The sequence below is a fragment of the Chelonia mydas genome, chromosome 9, assembly GCF_015237465.2.
Source record: "Chelonia mydas isolate rCheMyd1 chromosome 9, rCheMyd1.pri.v2, whole genome shotgun sequence".
Taxonomy (NCBI): Eukaryota; Metazoa; Chordata; order Testudines; family Cheloniidae; genus Chelonia; species Chelonia mydas.
This window is the reverse complement of record NC_057855.1, coordinates 23915951-23928946: the sequence shown is the minus strand read 5'-3', so window position 1 is coordinate 23928946 and position 12996 is coordinate 23915951. Positions and strand designations below refer to the sequence as shown.

At 41.7% G+C, this 12996-nt stretch overlaps 1 protein-coding gene across 1 annotated transcript in view; it reads left to right on the top strand.

The window, feature by feature from the left end:
• LEKR1 (leucine, glutamate and lysine rich 1) overlaps positions 1 to 12996 on the top strand; it is a 124924-nt gene that overhangs the window by 98062 nt on the left and 13866 nt on the right. Inside the window, exons 8-10 of the mRNA XM_007067081.4 lie at positions 819 to 896; positions 1228 to 1431; positions 9077 to 9170. Of these exons, the coding sequence (XP_007067143.3) occupies positions 819 to 896; positions 1228 to 1431; positions 9077 to 9170 (376 nt within the window). The remainder of the gene's footprint in view (positions 1 to 818; positions 897 to 1227; positions 1432 to 9076; positions 9171 to 12996) is intronic.

Below are 12996 nucleotides of genomic sequence, written 5' to 3'. Positions count from 1 at the left end.
GTCTTTCTGTTTACTTAATCCCCTTTCAACAAAAGCCGCCCCCCCCCACAAATAACAAACAACAACAAAAAATAGTATTGTGGAAGTAAAATGAAATTTGCAGACCATCATATTGTTCATTCTGATTACGTGTTATATTCCTTTCCTCTGATCCTTTGTCTGTCTTGCCTATTTAGATCATAAACTGTTTGGGTCAGGGACAGTCTCTTATTCCATTTGTACAATGCCAGGCAATGGGGCTCAAATCTTAGCTGGGGCCTCTTAGTACTACTATAATAATAATAATAATTAATAGCTAGGAACCAGAGTGAGACCGCTAGTTTGTTTCACATAGGCCCCCACTTACAAATCTTAAATTAGAAATCTTAAACTTGAGGATTACTCAAACTGGGGCTGACACTAGTTACTAAGGATCATCCAATAACTGGGGATAGACAGAGGGCATTGCAAACATTCATACCTTAGTTCTTGTTTAAGTCCCTGATTCCAGCAAAACACACATTCCATTAAATTTACAATGATTTAACAGGACTACTCGTGTGCTTAAAGTTGCACGTGTGCTTCACTGGTAGGCCTGTTTGAGACAGGATTAAAAATGTGTGTGTATATGTTCAGTATATATGATATATCTATTCAAAGATGTACAGAGAGCATGACAACACCACAGTTTAATAAATCTCCCTGTAGGGAAATTTTTCATGGTATTCAACTAAAATAAAAAGCGTGAAACAGTTAACAAATGAAGTCCAAATCATTTAATGAGTAAAGGCTTTGATTTCTTGGGGCTAATGTATACTTTATGAATTGTTATATTTTAGGATGAAATCAAAGGAAGTTGACATCTGTCAAAGTGAACTTCAAAAGCTGGAGTATGAAAATGGAATGTCTAAATCCAGGTTTATTACAGAATTGTTTTTATTTTATATACAAATGATAAGAAAGATCAAATTATTTTTATTTTTATTATTTTAATATTCCTCATTTTTTAATCACAGATCTTTTGGTACTTGTAATTTTTATTTTTTGTGACTGTATTTGAATGATCATTCTAGTTAACTTCACAAAGATGTTCTTCGGCCTTCTTTTTCCTTTATTTTTTGTCTTTGTGTAATATTCTCTTTTACAAGCAAAAATTATCTCAGGATATCTTTTATCTATAAAGAAAAATGCATCAGCTGTGATATTGTGGTGATTTATTATTAATTATTATTATTATTATTTATTTAGACTTACTAAAGATCTAAAAGAAAAAGAAGAGTCTTTGCTAGTTTGCCAACAAGTATGCAAACGTTTACAGGAAGAAGTGGCAGAGAAAGAAAGGCAAGAAGAAGATCTAAAAAAAAGAACCAGTTGCTCAGAGAGTGAACTGGAAACAATTAAAGCTCTTCTTAGACAGAGAGAGGAAGAAGTAGTAATGCTGAAACAAGAAAGGTAATCAGAAATGACTCACCATGCATACTTTTGCATAGCTTGATTTTTGCCTAGATTTTCTTTCTGAGGATATCTTGAAATAAAAAGTCCCCTAAAAGTCAAATCTTCAGACTTCCTTACTTTTATCAAAAAAGTAAAATCATTATAACCCCATGTGTAGTATGTGCCTAATGTAAAGAGTATGCTACAATATCTATCAGAAAACAGCATAAGGAATTTTTAAAACAAAAAATGTGTAGTAGTTACTGATATTCATATTTATTACAGTTTAAATTAAAGAGCCCCTTTAGTTTAGAAGCAACTGAAAAAACAAGATGTTATCAAAGCATTGCAGTTTTATCAGTCTTGTTTCTGTCATGGGATAAAGACATTTCTATATATTGTTTGTAAGTAATGCTGACTTTTTGTCATGGCAAAAAATGAGAAAAGTCATGAGTTTGTTATAGCAAAAATCTAAAGAGTCATAACAGTTAAAAAAGGAAGAACCGCACCATACAATATTTTAATTAAAGCTATGTTTGTATTCCATTAGAATGGCGTAATAGTATATAAAGATAGCAGAATATCCAGCTACATGTGAATTTAGATATGTTCTATAAAACACTGGCTAGTATATCTTGTTTTGATTAATAATGTTACACATTCCTAAATTATTTAGTTGTACAGATTTTCTTTAATCTCTAAATACAGTAAATTTTTATACCAACAGTTGGAATGTGCTCCAGAAGCCTAATTAATGGATAACAAGAGCATTAAAATTGCCATACTGGATAATGTAGCCTAATGGCTGGCATCAGATGCTTCAAAGAAAGGAGTAAGAAATACTACAGAGGGCAGTTATGCAATCACCTGCCCACAGAGAAAATTTCTTCCTTAGAAGAATGCGAGTTAGCCTTCCAAAGATCTAGGCTTTTTTATTGTAATTCTGAATATTTGTGATGTCTAGATCAGTGGTTCCCAAACTTGTTCTGCTGCTTGTGCAGGGAAAGCCTCTGGTGGGCCGGGCCGGTTTGTTTACCTGTCGCGTCCGCAGCCACTTCCAGCAGCTCCCATTGGCCTGGAGCAGCAAACCACAGCCACTGGGAGCCACGATTGGCCGAACCTGCAGACGCGGCCGGTAAACAAACCGGCCCGGCCGCCAGGGGCTTTCCCTGCACAAGCGGCAGAACAAGTTTGGGAACCACAGGTCTAGACAAATAGCCAATCCTTTTGAATCCTACTAAGCTATTGGCCTCAGTAATACCTGTAGCAATGAGTTCCACTGGCTAATAGAGTTATATATGTAATTTGAGAATGATCATCACTTGTTATTAAGGAAAAAATCCTCTAAAAGTTGTAGCGGGGTTTTGTCACTAAGTTCTGGGCATGGCAAACATTCCACCTTTGTTATACTTTGTAATGTTATTCTTCATACCCCTGAGTCCCAGTCCATTCTGCAAAGTCAGAAGCCTTCACTACCATATTTACTGAAGTAGTAAGCTTTGGTTAAACGTTTGGGCATGTGCATGCCTGAAGGGCTACAGGTATGAATAAGAATTATAGTGTAATCTTTCTGTTTTGATGCCCGTCTCTTAGTTAAATCATTACAAAATTAAATAATAAAATAAAAAAAAAATCCGTACCTATTTCCCTGAACTCACCATCCTCTTTGACAAGCCTTCCAGTAACTTCCAAACAGCAAAAAAGGTGATCATTGGCCAAAAAATACTGCATTTTGAAAGTGTTATCTATGTGGAATAATGCTGCACTCTCATCCGGTGTACTGATAAAGTGACTCTACTTGCAAAAGAGGCACTTTGAAAGCAGCAGTTGAAGCAGCATTTAGTCACATATATTTTGACATTGCTAGCAGCTAAACCTCTCCAGATCTTTTTTTGGGTTGCACACTTTGTTGCTTCTGTAGCCCAAGCTGTATGTTCAGCAGCCCCTCCCTACACACACATACCACTGTGGTCTGAACTGTTGATTTTGGTAGAAATCAGGCTTTTCCAGTTTTCCAATTTTCACCAAACTCAAAAGGATTCTTTTGGGGGGTGAGGGGTATGGCTGAAGTGGGGGGAGTGAGGGGTGTAACTGAGGGAGGGTCTGGCCAGAATGGGAATGAGAGGCCCTGGTTGGGAAGCTGGACAGGGTTGGAGGGCAAGGGTCCCAGCTGAGGGGAGGCTGGCCAGAATGGCATGAGGGGCCCACTAACCCTCACCCTACACCCTAATCCTGAGGTGTATCCAAAGTGACTGCTCCCCTGCCACAGGCCTCTGGGAGGACACTGCCTCACCCCTGTATCCTGAGTGACCAAATGGTGATTTGGGTGGAAATCTGGCTCTTCTGGTTGTCCTGTTTTCATCAGAATCAATAAGGTTCTGCCCACTGATGCCTAGAACATTCCGTGAAATTTTGGATTTGATCAGATGTGGTTTTCAAAAGTTACGCCATTAAAGACAGACATAGAAATGCCATTGAGTAGAGTGGAGCCTCTCTCAGACAAAACTCCTATTGAACTTAGTTGTAGTTAACCCAAATTAGGTTTTCAGGGTCAGGGTCCCAGATCATTTTAAGCTTTCCAATACTTTAAATTGTTTGCATTAATATACCAGCTATAACAATGCTGGCAAATATCTATAATACATGCATTTTTATAGGACCTCATCCAATGCCTGCTGAAGTCAGTAGAAAACCTCCTACTGACTTGAGTGGGATTTGAATTGGGCCTAGAGCATCTCAAGGACCTCAAACATGAATTAAGCCTTCCATCACTCCTATGAATTAAGTAGGCCCCAATTTTCAGAAGTGGCTTTTAATTTTGTGTGAATATTCTTGTCAGTGCCCAATTTTAGAATTTTCAGATACCAAGTAGTACAATAGTACAGCTATTCTCCACCTCAATTTAGCCCTGATTCAGGAAAGCATCCCAATTCAGGACAATACTTAAGCACATGCTTAAAATTAAGCACACTCTAAAGTGAAGCCATCAATAGGGAGGACTTAAACATGGGTTTAAGTGCTTTCTTGAATTAGGGTCTTTGAGCAATAGGTGTTCAGCATATTGAAAGATCAGTTCCAAGGTGACTAAAGATGGACTCCCAAAAATTGAGACACAGAATTATAAGCCACTTTTGAAAAACTGGGCAACGCTAGGAACAGATTCAGTTTTCCACAGTAAGTGTGATTAATCACTGGAACAAACTACCAAGAAAAGTGGTGGATTCTCCATCTCTTGATGTCTTCAGATCAAGATTGGATGCTTTTCTGGAAAATATGCTTTAGCCAAACACAAATTATTAGGCTCAGTATAGTGGTAACTGCGTGAAAGGTAATGGCCTGAGACAGTGGTTCTCGACCAGGGGTATGCGTACCCCTAGGAGTACGCAGAGGTCTTCTAGGGCAGTGGTTCTCAAAGCCGGTCCACCGCTTGTTCAGGGAAAGCCCCTGGCATGCCGGATCGGTTTGTTTACCTGCCGCGTCCCCAGGTTCGGCCAACTGTGGCTCCCTCTGGCCGCGGTTCGCCACTCCAGGCCAATGGGGGCTGCGGGAAGCGGCACGGGCCAAGGGACGTCGTTCTCAGCAGCCAGGGATCTGATGGCACTCCCAGTACTGCTGACCCAGGCGGGACAAGATCCGGCATTGGCGAGTATGTTGAGCAGAAAGGAGCATGTTGCCCTGAGCTCCATTCAAGCACCAGGTCTTTCAGTTACCGACCAGAGGAAAACCGACCTGCTGATGTTGGCGAAGGTTTCCCCACTCTGGCACCATTCCCTGGATTCTCAGCACCGGCCGGTGGAAGCGAGGCGTACCACCCCCCAGGGGTCCGCAGGCCAACTTGTCATTGGAGTTGGAGGTGGATGCAGCCAAAGGGCCAGTACCAGAACCCAGCTTATGTTCCATCATATCCTGGTGCAGTTGCCCCTCTAGGCAGTGGGCAGTGGCCTATTCAGGTCCAATGGCCTTTTTGGAATCTGTGGGTTACCCCCCTACTGGGACTGCCTTTCCGCTGTTCACACTTAGTGGCTTCCGAGAGAAGGGCCCCTCCGCCACTCAATCTGGCACCCAACTCGGACTCCGGTACCGATTCTCAGGATTTGGGGCTACATGATGTGATTGGTGCAGAAGAAGAGGAGGAAGGCCTCCTGCCAGTGCACACTTCCTCCTCCTCCTCCCCAGATGAAGTTGTGTCAGGTTTGAGTGGATGGGGGACCTCGGAGTGACTTTAGAGCTCACCAGGAGCTATTGAAAAGGGTAGCTTCTAACCTAGGGCTGGAAATGGAGATGCTTAAAGAATCCTACCACAGCCTGATCGACATCTTGGCTGTGGAACCCCCATCAAAGGTGGCCATACCCTCAATGAGGCTGTTATGGCTCCTGTCAGATCCCTATGGCAGACCCTGTCCTCTTTGCCACCCACTTCAAAAAGAGCAGAGGGAAAGTACATTGTTCCCTCCAACAGGTATAAGTACCTATATTCCCATCCTCTCCTCCCTCCCCTGGGTCCCTTCTGGTCGCAACGGCCAACGAAAGAGACGGGCAAGGGCTGCAGGTTGCAACCCCCAAGTCAAAGGACTCAAAGAAGCTGGACTTGTTTGGTAGAAAGATTTATTCTCCTGGTGGATTACAGCTCCACATCTCCAACCAGCAGGCCTTGCTTGGGCAGTACGATTATAACATCTGGGACTCCATGTCTAAATTCAAGGACTAACTGCCCCAAGAATCCAGACAGGAATTCTCCGCTCTGGTGGAGGAAGGAAAGACTATAGCCAGGGTCTCCCTCCAGGCTTCCCTGGATGCAGCTGACACGGCTGCTAGAATGATGGGCGGTCGTCATGCAAAGGTGCTCTTGGCTCCAATCCTCAGGCCTACCACCTGAGGTTTAGCAGACCATTCAGGATCTTCCGTTTGAGGGACTTCCTTCTTTTTGGAACAGACAAGACGCAAAATTCCATGGCCTGAAGGATTCTAGGACCATCCTCATGTCCCTAGTCCTCTTTGCCCTGGCAGTTTCAAGGAAGAACTTCAGACCTCAACAACTGGTCTGCTTCTTTGTTCCTCCACTGCGCCAAGACCTGTTTAAGAAACAAAGCAGGGGTTGTAAGTGCAGGCAACTCCCCTCTTCCACCTCAGTCCCACTACTGGGCCTGCAGAGATGTCCAGGAAGCCCCAAGCAGAACTTCTGAAGAGGCGCTCAAGGGCATAATATCAGTTCCCATACTGGATCCTGCCCCCATTTCTTTTCAGACTGACTCTCCTACTTCAGCCCAGCATGGTGTCTCATCACCTCAGACCATTGGGTGCTGAGTATCGTGGAGAGAGGTTATACCCTTCCGTATTCTTCCACCTGCCATCCCACCTCCCATCCCCATCCCTCTTCAGGAACCCTTCTCACGAGCAACTTCCAGTCTAGGAGGTGCAAACCATACTTTGGGTAGCAGCTGTGAAGGAGGTGTTTTAGAACTTGAGAGGGAAAGGGTTTTACTCCTGTTATTTCCTAATCCTGAAGGCCGAAGGGGGTCTCCGACCCATCCTAGACCTGCGTTGCTACAACAGTTATCTCAAGAAACTGAAGTTCTGCATGGTCTCCCTCGCCTCCATTATCCCCTCCCTGGATCTAGGGGAATGGTATGCCACACTCAACTTGAAAGATGCCTATTTCCACATCTCCATTTTCCAGAGCCACAGACGGTTCCTAAGGTTCATGATGAACCAGACCCACTACCAATTCACTGTCCTCCCTTTCGGCCTGACAGCAGCCCCTCAAGGTTTCACAAAATGCATGGCGATGGTGGCAAAAGGTGAGGTATACAAGTCTATCCTTACCTCGATGACTGGCTGATCAAGGGCCAGTCCGAGGCGCAGGTAAGAGCCAGCATCGGTCTAGTCTAAGCTACCTTCCGAGTCCTGAGCCAACTGATAAACGAGCAGAAGTCAACTCTCATACCATTCAGAGGACAGAGTTTATTGGTGCAGTGCTTAATTCCACCTGGGCCAGAGCCTTCCTCCCAGAGGCTTGCTTCCCGATAATATTTATACTGATATCGCAGGTCAAGGCCCACCTTGTCACGACAGCCCATTTCTGCTTCTAACTTTGAGTCACATGGCCACGTACACTTACATGGTGCAGCATGCAAGACTGTGCCTCAGACCCCTTCAAGCTTGGCTGGCTTCAGTGTACTTGCGGAGCCATCAGCATTTGGTCTTAGTGCTTACAATTCCTGCCCCGGTCCTTGCCTCCCTTGACTGGTGGAGGGATCCCCGGTCAGTGGCTATTCCCTTTGTCACTCCCCAGCTACCTGTAGCCCTAATCTCAGATGCATCTGATCTAGGTTGGGGGGCTCACCTGGAAAAACCTCAGGACTCAAGACCTATGGTCCCAGGAGGAGCTCTTCTTGCATATAAAGGTCAGAGAGCTCAGAAATGTCTGCCTAGCATGCCAGGTGTTTCTACCCCAGATTGCAGGCAAGGTTGGGTGTGTACTTATGGACAACACAGCAGCCTTGTTTTATATCAACAGGCAGGGAGGAGTGCTCTTGTCCATCTTGTGTCAAGAAGCCATTCTCTTGTGGGATTTTTGCGCTGAGCATTTCATCCACCTCAAAGCTTCTCACCTTTCGGGAGCCCAGAACACTCTGGCAAATAACCTCAGCAGATCTTTCTCTTCTCACCACAACTGGTCCCTTTGCCCTGACGTAGCCAAGTCCATCTTCCAGAGGTGGGGGTTTACCCTTGTAGACCTGTTTGCAACCACACAGAACAGGAAATATCAGCAGTTTTGCTCACTACGTGGTCACAGCCCAGGCTCACTCAGAGATGTCTTCCTGCTCCCATGGACAAAGCTCTTGTTCTATGCGTTTCCCCCCATTCTTCTTGTGCACAAGGTCCTGCTGAAAGTCAAGCGGGACAAAGCAAGGGTTATTCTTATAGTCCCCACATGGCTGCGTCAGCACTGGTTCTGCGTGTTGTTGGACATGTCAGTAGTGGCCCTGTTGCCATTCTCTCTCCTCATGGACCTGATCTTGCAAGATCACAGCTGATTGCTCCACCCGAGCCTCAAGGCCCTCCACCTAATATGCACACACTTAACATGGAATGGACATGAGAATACATCTTGAAGAACAACAGTTACAGAAAGGTTAGTAACTGTTTTTTACCAACTGTATTACACATTAGTTACTGGCATCATTTAAGAATATTTTTTCTTGTAGTTAAATATTAGCTAAGTTAGTTATGAACTTACTCAGCACTACTCAGTGGTGCTGATTCAAAACTTGTTGCAGTATTGTAATGTTTTGAGTTCAACTAACTGTAACTGCCTTTCTTTTTATTATTATATCCATTATAGTCATATAAAGTTACGTGAAAATCAACTTGAGAAAATATTAAAATATTTGCACTTTATATCAAGATATATGGAACTGTAAGCTCATATAATATTGTGTGTAAAACAAACAAAAAAAGGCAGATGGCAGAACTACAACAGTATTATATAAATAACGATTACTGTAGTGCCTGGAGGCCCCAGTCAGGATTGAAGGGCCCCATTGTATTATGTACCAAAAAACACAGAGTAAAAGATGGTCCCTGTTGCAAAGGGTTAAACTGCAAGAAAATTCATCTAGGCAGAATACCTCTTTTAGTTACAGGTTTTTGTGGTTTCTAGGGAGTTGATGCTGATTTCTCATCAGAACAGAAAAGAGCAGCTGCAGGAAGCATTAAGACAGAAGATTCTGAATGAAGATAACTGGAGGGAAAAGGTAATATTGTATTTCTAGTTGGTACTGTTTTTGTTTGTTTTCTTTAGTCCTAGTCACTTGTCAAGAAACTGTGTACAGAGCCAGATTTAACTTCTCCAGTCCAAGCATGTCTGGAGTATTCCTTATGCAAAGTTTTTAAGTGGGTAATCCCTAGACAGATTAAAGGTTGAATGCAAAAGATTTTGCTATGATCATAATGTTAATTTTTCAGCACTTCATTTGTAAATGAGATTGACCATTGTTGGAGATGTGGAGAGAAAAATGCCTTTCCTAAAACACCTGGGTATAGCTGCATCCAATACCAATATATTTTAATACCCCAAAGAAAACTATAAAAGAAGAAATAATATCCAGACAAACAAAAGTTTTTGCTCATCAACCCAGCTATGCATAACTGTAAACTCAATAACAACTAACCAAGTGGACTGTTTTATTTAGCATATTGTGATTTATGAGATGTTAATTCTGGAGCTTGACAAAACCAGATTTTTGCACCTTTTTATGCTTTTATTCACAGCAAATAAGTTGAGATGCCAAAGAAACAAACAAATTCAACTGAATTCTTACCATACAATTGAAAATGACTACTAGATAGAGTTTAATATCATGCTCATTGCTTGGGGCAATAGAACAGTGAAGAAGTGATAATGACTGTTGAAACCTTATATTCCCTTTCTGAATTCTGTTTTTGAAACATAGAGTTTATTGTCCTCTTAATATGAGCCCATAACTCCCATTAATATATCATTGCAAGTTATGCACATGCATGGAGAGGAAAATGGACCTCAAAACTAGTTATGTCATCTCTAGAGTCAAGGCTCGCAAAAGCAACACTTATTTTCAGTTTAAAGGTTTACCTTAAAGGAAATAAGAGTTAGGGAAATCCTGAAGTGATGGGCACAGAGCTAAGAATACAGGAGTGCAGAAGGAGGTTCTATTACTGATTCTATTTCTACCTCTTTTAGTGTCTGCGTCTTTAAAGGTGTCCTTTGCCATCTCTGCCAAATAGTCATCTGCTGCTGATGCTGCTGTTGTTTTATACTCCCCCCCCCCACCCCGCTCGCTCCCCGCAGAGTAGAGACATGTGAAAGTAAGGACTTCTTTTGGTGAAATTTACTGTGAGAACTGTCTCTATTGCATTTCAAGTGATTTTACCCTCCTGCAGTTGAACTTTTCCATGAAATGGCATGGCATTGGTTATTTTATTCACTTTCACATAACATTTCTTTTTTCTTATTTTTGAGTGGTACTAGGATAGTGACCAACTCTGACACTTTTCTTTTGTGAGGGAAAGAGAAGGTGTGAGGCAGAATAAGAATCTTGTTAAATACACTTAGAGTTTTTTGATAGGGACAAGGAGAAAAGTGAAGTAAAGATTGCATATGAGGAAAAGGATAGTTAGTAGAATGGGGCAGGCAGAGCTGATTGCTCTGGGTAAGTTTGGGAATAAATTGCCTTGGCAGAGGAACAGGCTTTCTGATGTCTGCTCCCCCCCCCCGCCCCCACACACACACACTGTGGAAAAGAGATTAGTCATGGTTCTGGGACACGTATATGGGCTATGTCATTGTGAAAGTAACTCAAGGGCACACAGAGAGGTATATTTAACTCTACTTATGCTCCCCAAACCTGTTCTGCACGAAGAGAAGAGAATTGCCTATGCAAAAAGCCAGTATGTTCATGTAGTGTAGGGACTACAGCAGGATGGGGCAAAATTAAGCACCTCTTCTAACACAATCCACAAGCTGGATCCCTTCCCAGAGTTTATGTATAGTCCTAGCATTACTGACACTACTGGTGTTTCCCACAAAGAGAGTCACAGGACTTAAGAATAGGAATTGAAAGCTTAATAAAACACTATCAGACAGGAGCAGCAGCAGATAAGGTGGGTACTGCTGACAATTCAGAGAATAAATCATGGTTCAGTTACAGACCACGCTGTATGCATCCAATGAAGTGAGCTGTAGCTCATGAAAGCTTATGCTCAAATAAATTGGTTAGTCTCTAAGGTGCCACAAGTACTCCTTTTCTTTTCATAAAACTAAAGTAATAGAAATGAAAAGGGAGGGGGGGAAATGTCCTGCTTCTACCTACACATGGCTAGGTGAATGTTATGTATAAAGGATCAGCCAAATACAACTTTCACATTTTCCAAGTTTACCCCCGTTCAAATGTGAGATCCCAATTGAAATAATACTTTCCTCATGGCTTGCTTGAAAGAGTAAAAAAGCAGTAAAATACATGAACAAACATGCACATCCCAGTATAGTGAGACTACCTGTAGGGCATGCAGTAAATCAGCCTCCCTTCATATATAAAACACTCAATAAAACAGCTTCCTCATTGCAAAACAGCATATAAAATACATATTAAGCCAGCCTCAACAGTGGAAAAATCCATTAAAAACTAGGTATGGGGAAACTTCAGAAGCTTTAAAGTTTGATTCAGATAAACATCCATAAGTCAGCATCAGGGCCCTTCATACCCAACAATCCTCTTTTCTCCAACAGGTTCTTTGAGACAGGATTCTCTGCAGGATTCTTGCCTTCTTACCTAGTGTTATCTTACTGGGGGGGAAGACTCCATGGTATCTTTTGGGAGTGTATTTTCGTTTCTCCGCCTCTGACAGCTGTAAGGAAAAAGTATAAATTAAGCTTTGCTTATCCTCTTCAACACATGGGGAGGCTAAACTATTTAGGTAATCTTAAAAAAATATCATGGTATGAAACCCAACCAACTTAGCCCACAACTTGAAGTTGTAACTACAAAAGTGCACTGGAATTTTTACCAACAAAATGCCTTCATTTCATGTACTTATTTTAAATGTCAAAAAAGTTTCATTTCAGTTCATCGGGATTTATTATAATCCACATAATTGGACAAGATTTTTCAGTCCTTTTAAAATAAATATATACTTGGTATATAGATCCAGACTGGGGGGAGTATTTCCAGCTGATTTTTTTAAAATATACACATACCAATCAAGTACATTTACAAAAGCATATTTGTAAGTGTTATTTATATCATTCCAAAATACTATGTTCAGTCAATTAGATTTTATCCTCTACCCATGCAAAAGATCTGTATGTTTTACCATATAATATACTAAGCTACCCATGCAGAGTCGTACCAGGATTGCGGTCTAATTCACAAACTGTAATACTCTTCACGTGCTTGCCCTAATCTTACTTCACCATCCCTTCTCTCGCAATAGTCTCTGGAGTCAGTGGATATGGTACTATGCCCTGGGGCTAGCATATAACCTTTTGTAACCCTGACCCAGATCGTGAGGCAGTGGAGAACTGGAGACCAAGACTGGAATTTTCAAAGGGGCTAAGAGAACTGACTTTCAATGGGATTTGGATGCTTAACTATCTTAAGCCTCTGTAAATAGCCAGCCCATTTTCTGACCAGCACACCTTTACAAACAGAAAAAGGTATTCCAGGCAAAGAATTGTCACAATGAATTCAGAGATCAAGTGGGAAGGAGGCACCATGTTGAACAATAACTTTGAATTTTCTGACTCAAGCCTTAAACTTTTTTGTAACTATGATTTTCTTTTTTTGGTTCAATATGTAAGCTATATTTGTGAACTCTATTTAGTCTCAACAAAGTTTTTGGACAATTAATAATAATCTGTTATATCTCTCTTAAAACGTTCTAACTTCACTAGTACAGGATGTAATTTTAGTATGAGGTCACGCAGTTTGCATAATCAGAATTTGTTGTGCAGCTTGACATAAAAACTAGATAAAAGACTAGTACAAATAAGAGAGAGCAATTATATCTTTGCTAACATAGCCATTAAAATTTGGTGAAAGTCAA